Raw genomic sequence first — 19769 nt, 5'->3', positions numbered from 1 at the left:
CTTAAAAGAAAGTGCAACTTTGAAACATTTTAACTAAATTTGAGACCTAATTGAGATGGCTAAAAAAAATAGGAACTAAATTGATATTTTAATTCGAAAATAGGGATAAAAACATAATTAAACCAACTTAAATTCTACCTATAAGATCAAAGCAAATGGCAACTCTCATTTTACCAAAAATACAAATCATACTTGCCTATAACATTACATATGAATAAAAGCAAAAATCTAAAATGAAGAAAATAAAGCAATAAAACAAACTTAAATTGGGATATTATGATCACAAAATATGGGATAAAAATTTATTTGCTGGTAACGTGTTAATGAACTTGTTAAAGAGTAGTTCTTGAACAAAATAAACATTGGTTCTTTTACCTCACCAAGGTGTATTCTACATATGATCTACAATCATACTACCTTTTTTCACGATTTTAACAAAAAAAAAATAATCCTTCTGAATTACAACTTCGTAATTGAATTGAACACTCATCATACATAAACACCTTCATTTTCACATCAATGATCTAATGATGATCCAAATGAGAGAAAAGAAACTCAAGAAAAATAATAATATACATATTACTTGTAATAAAACTTCTATTAAACATACATATTGCTATTGTGCAAAGCTTTCGCCCCATTAGGCATAACTAGAGAAATTAAATAAATTTATCATGTTTTTTAGAATAAAAATTACAACTTTTAGTTGATGTGCATATTCAAAACCAGAAAATGTTTATAGAGACTATTGATTCCCAACACTGACACCTCCATCTTCAGCCACATCAACACTAGCAGAATCTGTGTGTGAGGATTGTTGATCAAGTCCACTCATAGTTGAGGGTGGTGGGTGATCGAACTTACAAGCTGGTCCAAATTTGCAAATTCCATAACGGCTGTAATATGTGCAAACATTCTGGTCCTGAATTTTCATAACACATTCAACATAGATCAGGTAAACCAGCAAGCCTAACCTTTTGTCTCATGAACAATCAAGGAATACAAGATATTGTCTTTTCCGAATCAGAAAAGAAATAATCACTAAATGGCATAACTGTTTTAATTTCATTTATAAGAACCTATATTACCACAACATTTTCTTGTTCAGAACCAACTGTTTTTTCATGATGTGAACTAGCATTTTTTCAGAACCAACAGTCTTTTTTGTTTTAAATTTCTCATGAAATAATTTGTCTTGAATGTGTAAAGAGAAAAACTAAACCAAAACGGTGGAACAAATGTTGCAGGAATCTTGTAAATTTTACAGTCTCCATGAATGCAAAAGACAATAGAACAAAATAACTTACCGGTCTCAAAGGTAGACCCTTGTCACTAAGGCTGCATGGAGGCAATCTTGCAATTCGATTCTTTGGATGGTGAAACTTACAATTAGATTTAAATTTGCAATCCCCCGTTTTTAAGAAATAGCTGCATTCAGGTTCACCAGGCCTTTCTGGAAACTCTTCAACCTGCACCTGTTTTTGATGATTCATATAAACATTTGTTTCCATAACTGGGTTGTTCATGACATATGTTGAAGGTAGATGCATATTCCTCTCAGGTAGATAGACAGGTGCCTGTAGAAAACCCAAGTTGAATAAATAGCAGGGAAAACAATCAATTATAAGGGTTAATATACAGAATATTTAACTCACAGAAAGTGAAATGATAAAAAGAACATTAGATTTCTTGCTTTAAATTGAATAGATCTTGTATGATAGAAAATTGGCAGAATAATACAATAGAATGTCCGTACCAAGATAGTTATTGAAATCTTTTGATTTACCTGATATCCATCCCATTCAGAACTTTGAGGAGAAACCCCTGGATTAGGTGAAAGTATCATTGGCACAAAAGGAGTGGATTCATTTAATGGTCTAGTAGAAGACCATGAGGATATAGATGACTGTGATACACCTTGTAATGAAACAGAACTTCCATTACCATATCTAGAAGGAGAATCACCTCCTCCAGCCGTAGGATCAGGATGATTAAACTTGCAGTTTGCTCCAAACTTACAAGAGCCAGTACGCATGTAATAGTGACACTCTTTCTCTCCCTGTCATGAAAAACAACTTCATCAAGTTTCAGGTACAAGTATTTCACACATTAAACAGAAACAAAAGATTGCGGACACAAACTAATTTTCAGCATAACATGCTATGTAGGAATCAAGGTTATACCACTCGAATAGGCAGGCCAAGGAAGTTAAGCTCTGCAAATGGGGATGCTGATGAAGACTTTCCCCTTGTGTGATTAAACTTACAAGCCTTCCCAAACTTACACCCACCAGATCTTAAATAATACTGCCACAACATCAGGAAAAGAAAATTCTGTTATGAACCTGTAATAAATAGTACGACATTTTAAAAACACGACACAATAAAGAGATTAAACATACATATACAAGCATGTTTCATCCAAAATTTGTTATAGGGATCCAACATTTTTCAACATAGCAAGGCTACGCCAACATGATTCACAATGCTGAAAAGAAAAGCAAAACAGAGAACTTCATAATGGCCAAACATATAGTAGTATAGCATGGAAAATGCATGACATATATGCCATGATCCACCATGACTAATATGCCATGATCCACCATGACAGAATCTTTGTTCATGGAAAATGCATGACATATAGAAAGACATACCAATACCTAATCAGAAAGTGTATCAAAAAAGGGTATCAGTCGACTATCAGTCATTTGACAACTACTGAATTCTGAATAATGATCACAGAATTCTAACAGAGAATATTATTCCTTATATGGTTCTATCACTCGCCAAATCAAACTCGAGTATATGATTTTTACATTATCTAGTAAAATATCCCTTAACGGCAAAGGGATTAAATAAAAAATAATATGAAAGTCCCAAAAACTAAAAGCATTGTATGGAATACAAATAAAAAAACTATTTACTTTCTTTTTTAATTTTCATAAACTTGACATTGCAATAAAAAAAACAGTTATTTGCCATAAACTGTAAACCAATAACATTACCAGATAAAACCTAAACGTAATACATGGTTAAACCTCCTCAAGTTAACCTTACACAATCTTCCACAGACGGAACCTACATTTTAATAAATACATGTGATACACCCTTGGCCCAAGTATACATAAGACAAATATACATCGAATGGGAAAGAATGGGCACTACATAAAGGATGGGTGACAGCTAGCAAAGTCTGAGTAGAGAGGCATTGGGAAATATATTGAGAATCAGAATGGAAGGGGAAATAACAAATAACTGTATAGAGTCTTTGGGTAGAATTGTGCGGGAATCTGTTACAGGTAGGCAACTTATGAGAGAATATTGGGAGGTTTGATAGAGAGAGTGTCCTGTAGCTGGGACCCTTTTGGCAAATCTATTTCAGGCTTATTCCTATTTGATTGTATTTATTTACAGAGGACTATCTCTTCCATCTTTGTTGTTATTGTCTCATGCATATATTATTATGATATCTACATTTTCTAGATTTTAACATGAACCTACATGCCTATGTCCAAAATTCAGGTAATACAATCTAGCATTTGCAAACCAACAAGGGATTTGGATCTAGTGGGAGGGGCTAATCCACAGATACTGACAAAAACATACTAGAGAGTTGCTCATAGCTTCAAATCATGTCTCAGATAACAATGCTTCTAATGCAAAATACATGTATAAAACCAAAAAAACAAAATAAAAAAGAACAGAAGTTACAGTATTCTGAAATTACCTTGCATTCAGTCTGCCCTGATCTTTCTGCCTGTTCTTCTTTTTCTCCCGCATTCTCTTTCTTAGCCTTCATGTGGTGTTAATACATTTAAAACTCAATAAGTGAACATGTATAAGATATTGCCAATCATAAAATGCTCAACAAATATGAACTAGTTATAACCCTTTAACTATAATACTTTCAGTTTTTTTTTTTTTTTTTGCCTAGAAAATCCTTCACAACTCATTGCATACATTTAAACTCGCTGTCTTCAATTACTTAGCACCTAATGCAGTCATACTAATAATTAATTATCGATGCTTAACTTAACTATTTCACGCTTCATGCTACTATACCAGTACTTAATTAGTAATAGTGCGATTGAGAGCGAAAACCAAGGAGACAGACCTGGTTTTTCCTCTTAAGTGGATGATTGAACTTGCAATTGAATCCAAATTTGCAACTTCCAGTTTTGAGATAATATGCACAGTCTTCAGCCTCTGGCCTCAACGGGTACTGTTGAGCTATCCCACTGCTCCTCTCATCCCTGCTCTCTACTCCCTCAACATCTCCACCCACCTTATCACTTTCACTCTCATTCACATTCTCAATCCAATCACACCCCTCGTCCCCTCCATTGCAATCATCATCATCATCACCACCACCACCATCCTCCTCACTCCCTTCTCCCTTACCACTTTCAGGTGCAGCACCTTCATCACTTAGCTTCCCACCCCCATCTTCCAAGTTCGAACCTTTATCCTCACTCTCACCCTCATCCTTCAAATCCAACTTGTCCTGAAGCTCCCCACCAAGTGCACCATCATCCTGGGCAACGTGATTGAGATCTGAGTGCTGAGGATCGTGATCGAGTGTTCGAACATGGGACAAAGGTTTACCTAATAGCGGGTCCTTGGTGGGGGAACCAACTGATTCGTATTCAGAGGGCTCCATTGATGTACCTCCACATTTCAAATGAAAAACCCTAATAATGGAGAAAATGATAGATAGCTAACACAAAGAAGAGTGTAAGAGAAGGAATAGAATTTATTTATGTGGGAAAATCATAAGACCAAGAATGAACAAAGTGTGAAACGAAAAGGGGGTTACTTTCTCACAAATGGGAATGGTGTGTGTTTAGTAAATGTTACTTAGGACACTGTCTTGTATTATTGTATGTATGGGTGCATGTACCTTACTACGTATTTCAATACAGTGCATAGAACCGCCATGACACATTTCGTTGAGATGTCAACTCATACATAACACTATTTTCATGTTTTTCTCTTATTTTTATAAATAAAAATATTAAACTAATACCCTTTTTATGAGTTTAAATTTTATGTATGGTTATATAGAAGATTTTATATGGGCGATTAATAAAAATTAGGGATAATTACTCCATTACTTTTGTTTTTTTCAAAACAATTTGATTGTCTAGTTTTTTTTTTCTATCTCAATTTAGTCTTATGATTTTTTTAAGGAAAATGATATGCTGACCCCTTATTTTGACTCCATAAGTGACTCCATGATGTGGCATGCACAGGTGGAAATAATTTTTTAAATTAAAATTAATTTTTGTGAACCATTTTACTCCAGACGTGGCTTGCAGCCGATAGTGGGGTTGGGCGGGTCATAATCGGGTCAGAAGGCGTTTTGGATAGTGGGTTAGGGCGCGTCTTAATTGAAAGGGTAGGAAATTAGGGTTTCGTGTGGAGAGTGGGAGCAAAAACGAGATTTCGGGTCAGAAGCAGTTTTTGGAGAGTGGGCTTGGGCGTGAATATTCGGGTCAGAAGCAATTTTGAGAGAATGGGTTGAACGTTTGTATTTGCTCCTTCTCCCGCGCACTCCGTCTCCGAACAGTCTCCGCACAGTCGCCGCACAACAACTGTCTTCTCACTGGCAGGGTGTGCATTGTAGATGGCGAAGGGTTTATTGGTAAAAATTTTGAACATTCTTTCGTTCTCCCCGCGCTCACTGGTATGAGTACTGACTTTCCCTTTTGTCGTGGCAGTTGTAGGTTGTGTTGTCACCGGCAACGCGAACAGATTTTGGAGTGGTTCGTCTAGCGAAGGAAGATAGCATAAGATAGCACAGTGTGGGTATGCGGAATCTCTGTGGCAGCTAAACCTTGAAAGGGTTAGGGTTTGCGGACAGGGAGGGCGTTTGCTGTGGAGGAGTTGAACCGTTTCTCTTTGGTGTTTCTCCGGCGCACTTAGTGGAAGATCCTCTTCTCTCCGCATAGTCGCCTTTTTTGTTCCCGCCGGCAAGGTGTTCAGTGTAGGTGGCGAATGGTTGTTTGGTCTTAGATTTCAACATTCTTTCCTTTCTCCCCCGTACTCACTGGTATCAGTTTTCATTTGACCCCCTTTTGTGGTCGCAGTTGTAGGTTGTATTGTCACCGTCAACTACAGCGGTTTTTGGAGTGAAAGGGAGTTCTGACGAAGCATATCCTCCATTAGTCAACCACTGTTTTGAAAGGCCGCAGTTCTACGAAGGACCGGCTTTGTAGCAGATTGTAGGTATGCCAATTTTATTTGTATTTGTTGTCTTAGGGGTTGTTGAAGTGCATGAATATAATTTTTAGATGATAACTTGATGGATGTGGCGATGGAGAAGATGGTGACAGAGATGAGGAGTATTAGAATCTGGAATATCTGTCTGATATGGCTTCTTTATTTGATTTGAACTTTTTCGTTTTCTCTGGGATCAAACTGTGTGTGTGATTTTTGAATGTTTGGTTGTTATCGAATATCAATATATGTGTTGTGTGTAGCACATAATTTAGAAGTTTCCCTATGTCAAAAAACCCAGCCCCATGACTTTAAATCCAAAGAATTTGTTGAATCCCAGATACAAAATGTATACTTTCCAAAATGTATTTTCTTGTGTGTAACGTATGAAAGAAATTTTACTCTCAGTAGTTTAAAATTTTTCATCCAAAGAGCTCTTCGAAGGCGCTTCGACTGTTTCCTAAAGTGAAATGCACTATCTTGCATTGTTGCTGTCTTATAAACAAGAAGCTCAATCCGGTCACCTCTCTCCAATATTTTTTCAATGTTGTCCACCATGATAGTGCGTATCTGTAATATAGATTGAAAGTTCGAATCTCACCAACTATGAGAAACTAAGGGGCTTAACAGAGAAGACACATATCTCACCAATTAATACACTACAATTTCAGGGAAAAAGGTAGATAACTTTTCCAATAAGCGTTTTTTCCTATCACTCCTTAAGCACCTTATAAATGCACCGGAGCATTCCAAGTGAAGAGGTATACCACCTCTGTTTTTCTTTGATCATTTCCTTGTTCAGAATAAATCTGACAATTTGGACTTAGTTGATAAAGAGAGGAGAATTGTTGAGAACGTCTTCTAGTTCAAAAGTCAATGTAGCATTAAAGAAGAATGTTATATGTCGTTAAAAGGGTCATAATTTAACCCCACCCCACCTCTTCCTTTGTGAGATAGCATTAAATGTATCCATTTAGGCATTGGCAGTAAGATTTTTCATGCAGAAAGACTAATGGTTAGTTTCAAGATCAATAAAACATAGAGTACTCTAAAACGTAATAAAGCATTGAGGATGATATCCTATTATTAACACTTGAAAAACAGACCCTATCAGGATTGCCATAGAAGCACTATTATTAAAGCCTGAATTTTCTTAGTGATCTAAGAGCGCATTCGTACATACAAATTAGGAATTGTCAAGCTGGAGGAAGCTAAAAGGACACAAACTACGAAACTTAAAGCCCTTGGTTTTCGAAAAAGTTCATTTGCTGCAGTAAAAGACTAGTACGTGAGATGGCACTTGGGCTAAGGTTCAATCTGCACTCCTTTGGAGTTCTTTATTTGTGTATATGATTATCCAGCAACGGGACTTCCTCTAATTTAACAAGCTAAAGTAATGCAATCTCGCTCATTTTCTTCAATTTCTTTCTTCAGTTCCTTGGCCATAAAAAACAGTCTAAATCATGTGTGGGTGGCAAGATATTTGACAACATGGCGTTTATTAAAAGTAGGGATTAGATGGTCTGTTTTGAATCAGATTAAGAAATTCACATGATTCCTCAATCAGCTTTGTGATACCAGTTTAGATACAAGTTTGCATAAATCTATATTTTAGAACAAACATCATATAAAATATATTAACCTGTTTGAGGTAACTGGACAAAAACTTGATGGAAACCAATTTAGAAGGTAGTTGTCTGAAAGCATTGATGAGATAAGATAAGATATATAGTCCTTTGTGTATATATTGATTTCGTCTGAAGTTTTGCATCGGTAATGGGTTATTGAACAAAGTGTGAAAATTGTCATATATAACTTGTAAAATATTCTTCATTTAGATTATATATCAGTAATGATTCATGTTTATTAAAAAAGTAATTACTCATCATCCTTTTAAGTACCTTTTCTACAAAATTCATATTCAAATTAAAATTTTCTTTTCAAATTTACAATATTACCTTTTTAATTACGTTTTATTAATAGATATTAAGTTTGTAAATTCTTAGGATTTGACTTCTGTAATGGAAAAAGTGCATGATACAGAGAGAGAAGGTGAACTTATAACCATTTATAGAAAAAAAAAGACATTTTTGGTTTTAACTTTATAATTGTTATTCATGTAAATATATTCTGTCACAATATCAACAATTGATTTTCCAATAATGGCTATAATTGCATACTTTGGGAAACTAGGATTTTGAGCTGAATGAAGAAATATAGTGTTTTGAAGATTGATAGTCTTTTGAAGATTGATAGGATAACTTTAAAGGCCCCATTGGATCATTTGCTGCGTTGGACCCTCTTCAACATTGATTTGACTTTCTTATAAGCAGCATTTTTGTGTGTGATGACCTGTGTGCAAGTAAATGATGACCTGTGCATCATTTGTTACAAAAATGTGGTTTTACTCAATTTTTTTGAAGTGATACTATAGCAGTTAATTCGTGTGTTTGGGGTGACAAAATTTTGTTAATAATATGTGATTTGTAATTAGTGGGGTTAAAGACTTCTAATTTGTTGGTGATGACTTTTGTGCACCCAAGTGATGACCTGTGATACATTTTTTGCAATCAGTATTAGTCGAATTTTTTATCTGTTTTGTTATGGCAGTCAATAATTGTTTATGATGTTATTTACTTTGGTCCATGTGATAAATTTTCAGTTATATTTGGTTTTATTTAGGAATTTTAAGTAAGATGTCTAGCAAACGTGAACGCAAATGTATTCCAGAAGCAGGCAATAAGGGAAAGAAGAAGAAGGTGGTGGAAAATGTTGATCAGGTATAATTAGAATCTTTAAGTTATTTAACTTTTTTTATTATTTCTAATAAATAATATTTTGTTCATGGTGCTATAGGTGCGAATTGTGCATAGGTGCGAAAGCAAGTACATTGTTGAAGTAAACAATGTACTAAAAGCCACCCACCGTAAACGGATTCAGGCAACACCATTTAGATGGTGTTTGGAGGTGGACAACGCATTGGAAATAAATTTTCCTTTGTTGAGGGAAGTGTTGCGTAGATGGGTTCCACAAGGGGAATATATTCGTGTAGGTCAGCATTTGGTGGGGTTATCGGTTTATGATGTTTGTGTATGCTTAGGTCTTAGTATGGTTGGTAAATGTGTTGAATTTGATGATGATGTAAGTGGGGTAGTAGGTTCACTTTTTGAGAAGAAACCAATCACCTTGCGAGACATAATTAAGAAGATTAAGAACCTAGTGGTTAGTGATGATGATGTAGAGAATGTGTGTAGGTTGTATTTGTTACTTTGTTTTACTGTATTTTATTTTCCTAGGACATCTAGGACAGTGACCAATATGCCTTTCAAAGTGTTAGACAACGTTGACAACTTAAGCGAATATAATTGGGCAGAGTCAGTACATAGTTTTTTGATCTCTGCACTCAATCGTGGATGTAAGGTTGTACGAGAAAAGATAAATACTCGTAGCCTTAACTTAGCCGGATCTGTTGTAGTTGTTCAGGTAATTAATGTTTTAGCAACCTTTATTTTCCTTATGCATTTTTATAATTTATTGATTTGTCTAACATTTTTATAGGTTTGGGCTGCTCATCGTCTTGGCTTAGAAGATGTAGAGGGGGAGGTTAAATTCCCAAGATTTCTGCGGTGGCCCTCCGTGAAGATTAGGACACCTAATATTGAGTCTGCTTTTGAAAAGAATAAGGTTTTATTTGAGTTGTATTTGTATATGTTTGGTTTTATTACGAAATGTGTTCCAAACAGATTTATTTTATTTGTAGATTGTGTTTGGTTGGGCCCTAACTGCAGAGGAGAGGAACAACCCAATAGTGCAAAATGTCATTCACATTGATGAGCAATATAATGTGAATAATGATGGCATGTAGGGTGTTTCTCATTCCAAACAGCAAGTGGATTTGGAAGAAAAATTTGAAAAACATGAACGGATGATTCTTGACATGAAAGAACAGATAAAGAAGATGCGTGATGAATTTTTTGATGCTCCTGAACCTGACTCCTGTGCAGGAAAAGGAAATGATGTTAATGAAGAAGATAAATGTCCTTCTGAGCAATGGAAGTCTGATGAAGGCCAGGCTTGTCCTTCACACCGGAAAGAGAGTCCGCAACCTCATCAGTGTGAGGAAGATGACCTCAATGACAAACCAAAAGCCAACCATAATGGAGACGACAAAGCTATTAAGCCTAACACTGAAGGTCAAAGTAATACACTATTTATAGATAAGGCTAAATTGTATAAGGATGTGACTGCTGTTGGTTGTCCCAGGTATGCTATTTTTATTAATAATGTATTCAACGTCAACACACACTAATAGTTAACACTTTGAGTTGTTTCTTTTTACTTTTCAGAACTATTTATGTTGATTTGAATGGTGAGATATTGAGGAGCGATGAATGTCAATGTTTTCGTCCACGTTGTTGGATTGATAACATGGTAAAGTATGAAACTTAAGTTTATGACTATTTCTATTGTTACTACAACCATGTACTGATATAATTATTTTTTTGTGTTCAGTCTATAATGTTTGCAGCCTACGAGTTCATGTATAAACAGAAAATGCTGACCGGGAAGATTAGTAGGGTTATATTCAATCCTTTCTATACAGTAAGTTTTTTTTTTGTTCCTTTACTATTTATGCTTAAATTAGTGTATAAGTATTGACTTTTGTTGTGATTCAGAATGCAGTTATCCTTGATTGTAACAAAAGAAAGGTGAATAGACGTGAGTGGTGTCTAGATGACTACAGGCATTACCTGACACGTGATTTGGTTTCAGTGCAGGATATATTAACAACAGATTTTGTGAGTATCTTTAATTGTTAAATGCTCTTATATTTTGTTACAAAATGAAATGTGTTTGTTAATGTTACTTGTATTTAGTTGTTTGCCCCAGTCATTTATGCTGAACATTGGTGGTGTTATGCTTTTAATTGTAAAACGAAAGAGTTCTTTGTCTTAGATTCACTTGCACACAAATGTCGAAGGCGAAAACAGATTGATACTCACGTGGTAGGTCCATGTGTGACATTATAAAATTTCAATTACTGATGTTCATTGTGTTCACATTATTTATGTTCGATTAATATCTGTTATAGGTACAAAATGTGGAAAATCTCTTTTGGCTATTCTTAAATGACAAAAATAAATTGAAGCCAACATTTGAAGTCCATATTGAAGACGTTCCTAAACAGCCTAATTTGTAAGCACAACTTTAATTGAGTAGCCTATTCATACAACTTGGTTACGTAATTAGGAAGTTTTCAATAATTGTTTTGTTAACCACTTCCAGGCATGATTGTGGTATTATGGTGTTGAAGTATCTTGAGATATGGGATGGCATAAAAAGATTTGATGGGAAAAGCATGCCAGCTTACACTGATGTGAGTATAATATCCTTGGAACTGTTTACATTTAACTTGCATAAAGTTATTTTGATATGAATATGTAATTAAGTAGTTGTTCTTTGGTGGCAGGAGGATCTACAACAATTCAGGCAGCAGTACATTTGTGACTGGATTCTTCACCCAGAAAATAAGCATAGGGAGGCTGTACTTGAAATATTTAAACCATCTTTAAAGAAGTAGAAATGTTAATATTTTAGTGTTGATCAATAGTGTAACTTTAAGGTCTTTTTTGATATGGCTGACGACGGGGATATTAAAAATATAACTCCACTATCAAACAGGAAATCAATGAATCGAATGCGTTTTGTTGCTTGTGTTGTCAAAGAGTGCAAACCGAACGGCCTGGGGGACATGCTCATCACTATTAAGGTGATTTTTGATTTAGTGATTTACTTGCACTCCATTATTTAGTTATTACTCACGTGTAAAATGACTCTGTCAGGACCCTACTGATACAGCCAAGGCAAGCCTACACAACAAAGTTCTATCAAATCGTGAGTTTGGTAGTGACATTGGTGTTGGCTCTGTATTACTGTTGAAAGAAGTTAGTGAACTATGAAATAATGTCTCTTGATTACTTTTCCTCTTCTTGTACAATTACTCATTAAACTTTATGAATTTTGATTCAATAGGTTGCTATATTTAGACCTTTTGGGTACCTCAACATCACACTTAGGAACATTGTCAAGGTAAATAACTAATCTTCACACAAATATGTTTTTTTTAATTCATATTGTGTCTTTAAGTCACACAATATTACCATTTATAACATTTGTAGGTTTTCAAGTATGACATCACTCATCCCACTGAAGAAGAAGTTCAAACTTCTATGCCTGTGGTGCGACTTAACTATGTTGTGAAACAAAATGTGGAAACTGATGCCCAGCCTAGTAAAAATTCCAGTCCAAACGCAAATGTCAACACAAATTTCGGACCCAATTTGCATCCCAACGTGGAGCCTACTAACACAACTAATGTGGAGGACATACTGCGGATGATGGTTCCTCCATCCACAAATATTCCATGTGTTGAGGTTGGGGAGATTTCCAAAGTTCAATCTTCTGTTCTGGATAATATATCACTCACCTAAGTCATGAGTCTTTAATGTCTTCAATTTTTAGGTTATTTATTTTTAACTTGAGTGTTTTTGATGTTGATTTTAATTTTCATGGCACTGTTGGAATGATCAACTACAACTATGATATTAAACTTATTTTATCACTGTGATATCCATTTCACTGTCAGTTTAACTTAGTATATGATCATCTATGTACAAATAAGTGTTGACCACCGACAAAGATTTTGCACACCTTCATAATTTCTGATATATGAAAAAGGTTATAGTATGAAACTCACTTACAATCAATCACACAAATAGAGTAAAATTTAATGTAGGCTACTGCCCATGGTGAATCTGTGGGAAAATTGTGCTACAACTGGAATATAACATACATGCCTAACACTGACAATATTAATTGGTTAACAATGAAGTATTAAGTGCTGACCTACAATAAACATTTTGCACACCTTCCAAATTCGTGGTCTCTGATAACATAAATTCTACGAAACTTAACTTTACCAAAGTAGGCGTGTGATAATTGATAATAAGTACTCCATACTTAATGAAATTTAACACTTATATTGCGTTTATGAAAGGTATTAAACAACAACAATACGTGTGGCATAATTCATCCACAACTCCAACATGATATTTTTGTTATCTGTATTCAAATTATATGATGACTCAAGAACAATTAAGTAGTGACCTGCTTCAAAAAATTGGACTTAATCACTCTAACATTTTAAATGTGGATCAATCATATATTAAGTGTTGACCTGTGAACAAAATCTTGCACATAATTAATCACTTCTCATCTGTGTGGTAACCAACATTACTAAATTTTGGACAACATATGTATTCGCTGTTCATCACAGTCAAAATTAAGATGATCAACATCCAACTATCAGTTAACATAAACCACTCACAATTCCATAAATCAATGAGTGAGCCAAACAAGGAAATTGTAATCAATCACGACAACAATGTCTAAACATAAAAAAAACCAAATTTATCAATAGAAATCCAAATTACATCAAATCTATAAATGAACTACTTATTGCGCTTCCTCCTACTAAATGCTGCAAAAGGAGTTCTTATTGCTATACTCTTAACACGCAACCGAGGACCCTCCCTTCGTCGGACATACATGTTGCTTTCTTCAGATTCTTGTGTTTCTTGATTTGGATAATTAACTTCTTCCACATGACCCCTGTCACCAGAATTGCCAAATTCAATGCAGCCAGTGGGGTGGTTCGAATTAGGTGTTTGCGAATGACCAGCACTTGCCTCACCAAAGTCAGAAAAATTCATTTTGCCCTGCTGGTGTTGGCGCTGCTTCGTCCTCTCAATCATCATTGCATTTAAGTCCTCAAGTTCTTTTTGCAATTCCCCTAGCACACTTTCTTGTTGTTCGACAACTTTAATTAAGTCAATTATTTTAGTACCCTTACTTTGACGTCCGTATACCTCAAACCCTTCTTTAACGAAGGGATTGGTCAGCTCTTCTGCAGAGGCAGCAACATCTGCAACAACCTGAAACAATTCACAACAAACTTCAATCAATATAGATGACAGATTTAGGAAAAAAATCAAACAAAATACCCAACCTACAGTGTTATTTGTCAAACTCCTTTTAATTACATTGTCCCCTGCTTTCATTTCCATCCAATGCAAGATTCTGGGAAACTTTGTCGTGCGCTGACAATCCTTTAAATTCGGTATCAAAAAATGGTCAAAAGACCATAACTGCCACAATTGTAATCAAAATCAGACATAACTCAACCAAATATTTTAAACGGATGAAACAACTTCTAATTTAATTTAACATACAGTACCTGTAACAAATAAACACATCCAGCTACGTGGAAGTGTTTGGTACTTTGTTTCTCCTTCAAGAACAATTTAGCTTCACATATACTGCCAACCAAAAACTCATACACCACTCGACCCCAATTAAATTTCCCAATACTACCCAGGTCATCAACAATGTTAAACAAAATAGAAAAAACTGTTCCACTATGATTGGGCAACAAAAACTCAGAAATTGCTAACAAAACATAAAGCTTACCAAAATCCTCTAAACAAAGCACTTTAATATGTTTGAAGATGTAATCATATACCATGTCGATATCAACAACTTGGGAAGCTCCAAATAAATTCCTTGAATCACTATTTAACCCTTCCTGGTTTAAATCAATGTTCTCACCCACCACCCTCAAACCTAGACCAAGACATACATCTAAATAGGTAAATCCAACAACTTGTGCACTCATGTCAAACCCTCCCAACCTTTCAACCCACCTACTGATTAACGGAGTCAAAAGATTCCTAGATATTTTAACAGACTCTGTCAACTCAACCATCCATCCAAATGGTGTTCCTCGGATAAATGATTTTTGCTCATCTGTTAACTTGTTATTCAAACTACAAATCAATTTGGTCCGACATGAATGCCTAAAATAGATCTGGAATAAAAAAAAATTGTTATGTCATTTTTTACATGACAAATTTGCAAATAAATTGAAGTACAAAATTTATCATACCTTGCGGTCCACATTGAATTCACTTCCCTCACGGAATGAAGCCATATTTATGACCTGAATACATAATTTCATCAAACATATAATTTAAAATTAAATCACACTATACATGATTTAATCACCCCATAATCAACTATTCAGTGCTATCAAATGAAACATGAAAAAATTGATTCATACCACATGGTTCCAAAAAATATAACACAGGTCATCACTTATGAGCAGACAGGTCATCAGTCATACATCAAACAAGTGTACTACAGTTGCCAATGAAACCACACATCTAAGGAATATTTACAAATTAACTCACATTATCCAAACATAATCAACCAATAAAATAGTATGCAAGTTAAGAACATTGAGTCAACACACATGATTGCAAAAAATGCAACACAACTCATCACTTGGATGCACACAGGTCATCATGAATAAATCCTACAGCTTTATTCCACTTGGGTTTGAAACCACATCAAACAGATAACTACGTATGAATGCATATTACCCATACAAAATCACCTGCATATTACCCATGATTTAAACACCCCATAATCAGTGCTATCAAATGAAACATGAAAAAATTGATTCATACCACATGGTTCCAAAAAATATAACACAGGTCATCACTTATGAGCAGACAGGTCATCAGTCATACATCAAACAAGTGTACTCCAGTTGCCAATGAAACCACACATCTAAGGAATATTTACAAATTAACTCACATTATCCAAACATAATCAACCAATAAAATAGTATGCAAGTTAAGAACATTGCGTCAACACACATGATTGCAAAAAATGCAACACAACTCATCACTTGGATGCACACAGGTCATCATGAATAAATCCTACAGCTTTATTCCACTTGGGTTTGAAACCACAACTATTGACTGCTACGAATTTAAAAAACATTAATTAACACATTATTGCACAAAATGCATCACAGGTCATCACTTGTCAGCAAACATGTCATCACAATAAAATAAGACAAATTTCATCAACCTAGTTACAAAACTAGTATTCATGCATCTATCAAAGCACCAAAATCACAGAAAAGGAAAAATAACACAAACATACCAACCACTGCCTGAATCGAACAACTGAAAGCACCACAAACCCTAACTTCGCAAGCTTCGTCGAGGATTACAGTGTTGTGGTCATTCACCTGTACAAGATAGATGTTAAATTTGTCTTTAAACAATAACTCACTTGACTATGCTGGCGAAAACCAAAAAAAAAATCTCAGTTCCTTAACCAAAAAACCCATAACCACGACTTTGGAAAAAAAATACCACAAACCTGTTGTCGTAGTGGAGAAACCCAGATAAAAAAAAACATACCTACGAACTACGAAGCTGAATCCAACAATGGAGACGAAGAAAAACCCTAACATACCTACGAACGTCTTCTCCCTTCGTCTTCTCCCTTCGTCTTCTCTCTTCGTCTTCTCCCTTCGTCTTTTTCGACTCACTACAACACACGTATTCTCCTTTCTTCCTTTCTCCTTTCGACTGGGTTTTCCCTTTCTTTCTTTCTTTTCCCTTTTCTCGTTTTTCACGAACAAGAATCCAACAATGGAGACGAAAAAAAACCCTAAATCTGGAAGGAACGTCTTCTCCCTTCGTCTTCTCTCTTCGTCTTCTCTCTTCGTCTTCTCTCTTCGTCTTCTCCTTTCTTCCTTTATCCTTTCTCCTTTCTCCTTTCTTCCTTTCTCCTTTCTTCCTTTCTCCTTTCGAACGGGTTTTCCCTTTCTTTCTTTCTTCTCCTGAAATCTCGTTTTTGCTCCCACTCTCCACACGAAACCCTAATTTCCTACCCTTTCAATTAAGACGCGCCCTAACCCACTATCCAAAACGCCTTCTGACCCGATTATGACCCGCCCAACCCCACTATCCGCTGCAAGCCACGTCTGGAGTAAAATGGTTCACAAAAATTAATTTTAATTTAAAAAATTATTTCCACCTGTGCATGCCACGTCATGGAGTCACTTATGGAGTCAAAATAAGGGGTCAGCATATCATTTTCCTTTTTTTAATTTGATTGAATTCAATCTTAATTTTTTTTAAAATAATTTAATGTGGTAATTTTCGTTAGTTTTTTCACAAATGGAATTAAAGTCAATGTCACGTGTCAATACATGGTTTTCTTAAAAACGTTTTTGATTATGTTTTTAATTTTTTTAATTTTATTTTTTTACACATGATTTCACAAGTTGTGTCACGTGGCAATAACATTGTAATTTGATAATGTCACATGGGCAAAGTTTCAATTTGGTCCTACATTTGTTTTTTATATTCAATTCCATCCCAATTTTTGTAGAAATAAAGTATTATCCCTTTTTAGATTGAGACTCAATTTATGTTTTGTATAAATCTTATACTGATATTCTTACTAAATTAACATTTTTACTGAATATTTCTGAAAATATTTTTAAAATAACTTTAAAATCTATATAATTTTATTCATGTTAGTTAGAGTTTGAATATGATTATTAAATCTAATGTGAAACAGAATACAAATCATGTAACCAGAAAATAAATGAACAAATTAAAATTAAGAAGTTGAATAGTATAATTTCTTAAGATCCAAGTATTAACTCCATTATCAATTCATCCATGCAACTTGTTCTAAAAATTTCGTATAGATTTTAAAGTTAATTTAAATATATTTTCAGAAATATTTAATTAAAATGTCAATTTTAGTAAATACATCAACATAAGATTTATAAAAAAAATTATTTTAATTTAAAGAGTGACAATATTATTCTATTTTTACAAAAAATTGGACTAAAATAAATCTAAAAAACAAATATAAGAACCAAAGTGAGACTCTATCCACATGTCATTATCACTTCACACTTTATTATCATGTCACACTGATTATGTCCACGTGGTACAACTCTGAGGTGACACTTGTAGAAGAAAATTCAAAAAAATCACAAATTAATACGTGTCACGAATTTTAACATTACATGTGAAAAACTCACAGTAATAACTAAATTAAATCACTTTTAAAATATTTAAAACCAAATTAATTCATATTAAAAAAAGTTATTAGCAGATTGAGAAAAACAAAACTAAAGAACCAACTTGATATCTCTTAAAAAACAATGAATAATGAAATAATTAAACCTAAAAATTATGATACGCATGATTTTGAACATATTTCACATATCAAATAAAATATATAAAGAGGTAATTAGAAAACAAAATAAGAATATTATAAGCTCTTGTATATGAAATATAATTTTTTGAAGCTATTTAATAATATTGTAAGATAATTATTAGATAAAAGCATATAAGTATTAGATAAAAGTATTAGATAAAAGCATTGTGAGCTCTTGTGCATGTCAGATGCATGCTCAGAAAGACAATGATACCAATTTATCATAATAACTTATTTTCTTAGCATTAATTATTAATATTTCTTTCACTTGATTGAATACATTATTTATTTTTCAAATTATAAAAATCAAATGGATTTTTTATTGTTCCTTCTTAAATTTCATATTGTATTTCTATTTTAAATTGAAAATTTATATGCAAAGTAATTCAAATGTCAATTAAACCATAATATTAAACATTCTATAATTAGTGTTACTTTTATAGTTGTATCATGCCTTAAATAATTGACATAGGAATAAACATTTCTCGTTATGAAAAATAATTTAAATTATCATTGAATTAGTGTATTTTTAATGAATTAAAAATGGAAAATTGTATAACTTCATATTTTTCGTAATTTCAATATTATAATTATAGTTTGAGTTATCAAATTGAATTTTCGGATCATGAAAACCATTGTAATTACCGTAACTAATATAATATTGTGTTTTAAAATCATAATAATTAAATAATTTTAAAATATATAAAATAATATAATATCATAACTTTATAGTGCAAGAATTTGCTTGTGTTTTAATACACCTGTAAGATAAAAAACAATAGAAAATGACAATTAAAGCTTAAACTTTTATTTGATTTGATCATGTAATCACGGTATGTATGTGATGAGGGTTGTAAGGTCGTCTAATTCTACTGCAATGTTTAAAGGCTGCTCCAAATTAGTTGGACTTAGGGTTAGTTTATGGGGTGTGTTAACACCCCAATTCATTCACGTGAATAAATTTATTTAAAAAAGAAAATTTAGTTAATGGAAAATAAAAAAAATGTGAAACAAAATTTTCTTCAAAGATTTTCAAACTTTAATTTTAGAACAAAAATAAGGAAAAAAGAGATGAAAAAAAAGAAAAAAAAAAAATAGCCTAATTTATTATTACACTCCTCTTCATGAGCCCAACAACTCAACATATCTTCTACCTTTGTTCTGATAGAGAGATTAGTGATATGATTCTAATAATTAAAAACAATATCTCTTCATATAATTAGAATCAATATTACTATCTGGGATTGATTTTTGTGCTCTGATTTGTTAACCGTTGGGATATATATTCCTGATCTTGATTGATTTTGTGCTCTAATTTGCTATGATTTGATCTTCATAATGTGCTGCTATCATGACCAATTTCTTCGTTATATTGTTTATTAAAATTAAGGT

General features: G+C 33.6%; 3 protein-coding genes across 4 annotated transcripts; 2 read left to right on the top strand and 1 right to left on the bottom strand.

The window, feature by feature from the left end:
- Positions 1–555: 555 nt before the first annotated feature.
- LOC114164097 (zinc finger CCCH domain-containing protein 67-like) lies at positions 556–4845 on the bottom strand. The gene is made up of 6 exons (XM_028048612.2): positions 4114–4845; positions 3727–3792; positions 2184–2306; positions 1787–2059; positions 1308–1577; positions 556–922 (listed from the first exon to the last, which is right to left on the bottom strand). The coding sequence occupies exons 1-6, from the start codon at positions 4657–4659 to the stop codon at positions 746–748; spliced, it is 1455 nt and encodes a 484-aa protein (XP_027904413.1). The 5' UTR covers positions 4660–4845; the 3' UTR covers positions 556–745.
- Positions 4846–8828: 3983 nt separating this feature from the next.
- Positions 8829–11856, top strand: LOC114195926 (uncharacterized). 2 transcript variants are annotated; one of them, XM_085666062.1, is made up of 11 exons: positions 8829–8998; positions 9075–9701; positions 9777–9902; positions 10084–10481; positions 10565–10649; positions 10731–10820; positions 10895–11017; positions 11096–11224; positions 11311–11414; positions 11505–11595; positions 11689–11856. In XM_085666062.1, the coding sequence occupies exons 1-11, from the start codon at positions 8915–8917 to the stop codon at positions 11797–11799; spliced, it is 1968 nt and encodes a 655-aa protein (XP_085522188.1). In that variant the 5' UTR covers positions 8829–8914; the 3' UTR covers positions 11800–11856. The 2 variants fall into 2 exon arrangements, 1 of the variants encoding a protein (XP_085522188.1); XR_003606600.2 differs by lacking the exon at positions 11689–11856 and having other exon boundaries at positions 11175–11224; positions 11505–11590.
- Positions 11854–12709, top strand: LOC146883605 (uncharacterized). The gene is made up of 4 exons (XM_085666643.1): positions 11854–11988; positions 12062–12163; positions 12252–12308; positions 12398–12709. Exons 1-4 carry the CDS (start codon positions 11854–11856, stop codon positions 12707–12709), a joined length of 606 nt encoding a protein of 201 aa, XP_085522769.1.
- Positions 12710–19769: the final 7060 nt, after the last annotated feature.

The sequence above is a fragment of the Vigna unguiculata genome, chromosome 9 (genome assembly GCF_037176805.1).
Source record: "Vigna unguiculata cultivar grain cowpea cultivar isolate G323 ecotype 2 chromosome 9, ASM3717680v1, whole genome shotgun sequence".
In the NCBI taxonomy this organism is placed as follows: Eukaryota; Viridiplantae; Streptophyta; class Magnoliopsida; order Fabales; family Fabaceae; genus Vigna; species Vigna unguiculata.
Note: the sequence above shows the minus strand (reverse complement) of the source record. Positions and strands in the feature narration are given on the sequence as shown.

Coding starts and splice junctions, on each gene's coding strand:
- LOC114164097 (XM_028048612.2), bottom strand. CDS start 4,659: ATGGAGCCCTCTGAATACGAATCAGTTGGTTCCCCCACCAAGGACCCG. Junction 3,793..4,113: donor CACTTAAGAGGAAAAACCAG/GTCTGTCTCCTT, acceptor CACCACATGAAG/GCTAAGAAAGAGAATGCGGG. Junction 1,578..1,786: donor CTGAATGGGATGGATATCAG/GTAAATCAAAAG, acceptor GGTTTTCTACAG/GCACCTGTCTATCTACCTGA.
- LOC114195926 (XM_085666062.1), top strand. CDS start 8,915: ATGTCTAGCAAACGTGAACGCAAATGTATTCCAGAAGCAGGCAATAAG. Junction 10,482..10,564: donor ACTGCTGTTGGTTGTCCCAG/GTATGCTATTTT, acceptor TTTACTTTTCAG/AACTATTTATGTTGATTTGA. Junction 11,225..11,310: donor AACAGATTGATACTCACGTG/GTAGGTCCATGT, acceptor TATCTGTTATAG/GTACAAAATGTGGAAAATCT.
- LOC146883605 (XM_085666643.1), top strand. CDS start 11,854: ATGGCTGACGACGGGGATATTAAAAATATAACTCCACTATCAAACAGG. Junction 12,164..12,251: donor CTGTATTACTGTTGAAAGAA/GTTAGTGAACTA, acceptor TTGATTCAATAG/GTTGCTATATTTAGACCTTT. Junction 12,309..12,397: donor CACTTAGGAACATTGTCAAG/GTAAATAACTAA, acceptor TAACATTTGTAG/GTTTTCAAGTATGACATCAC.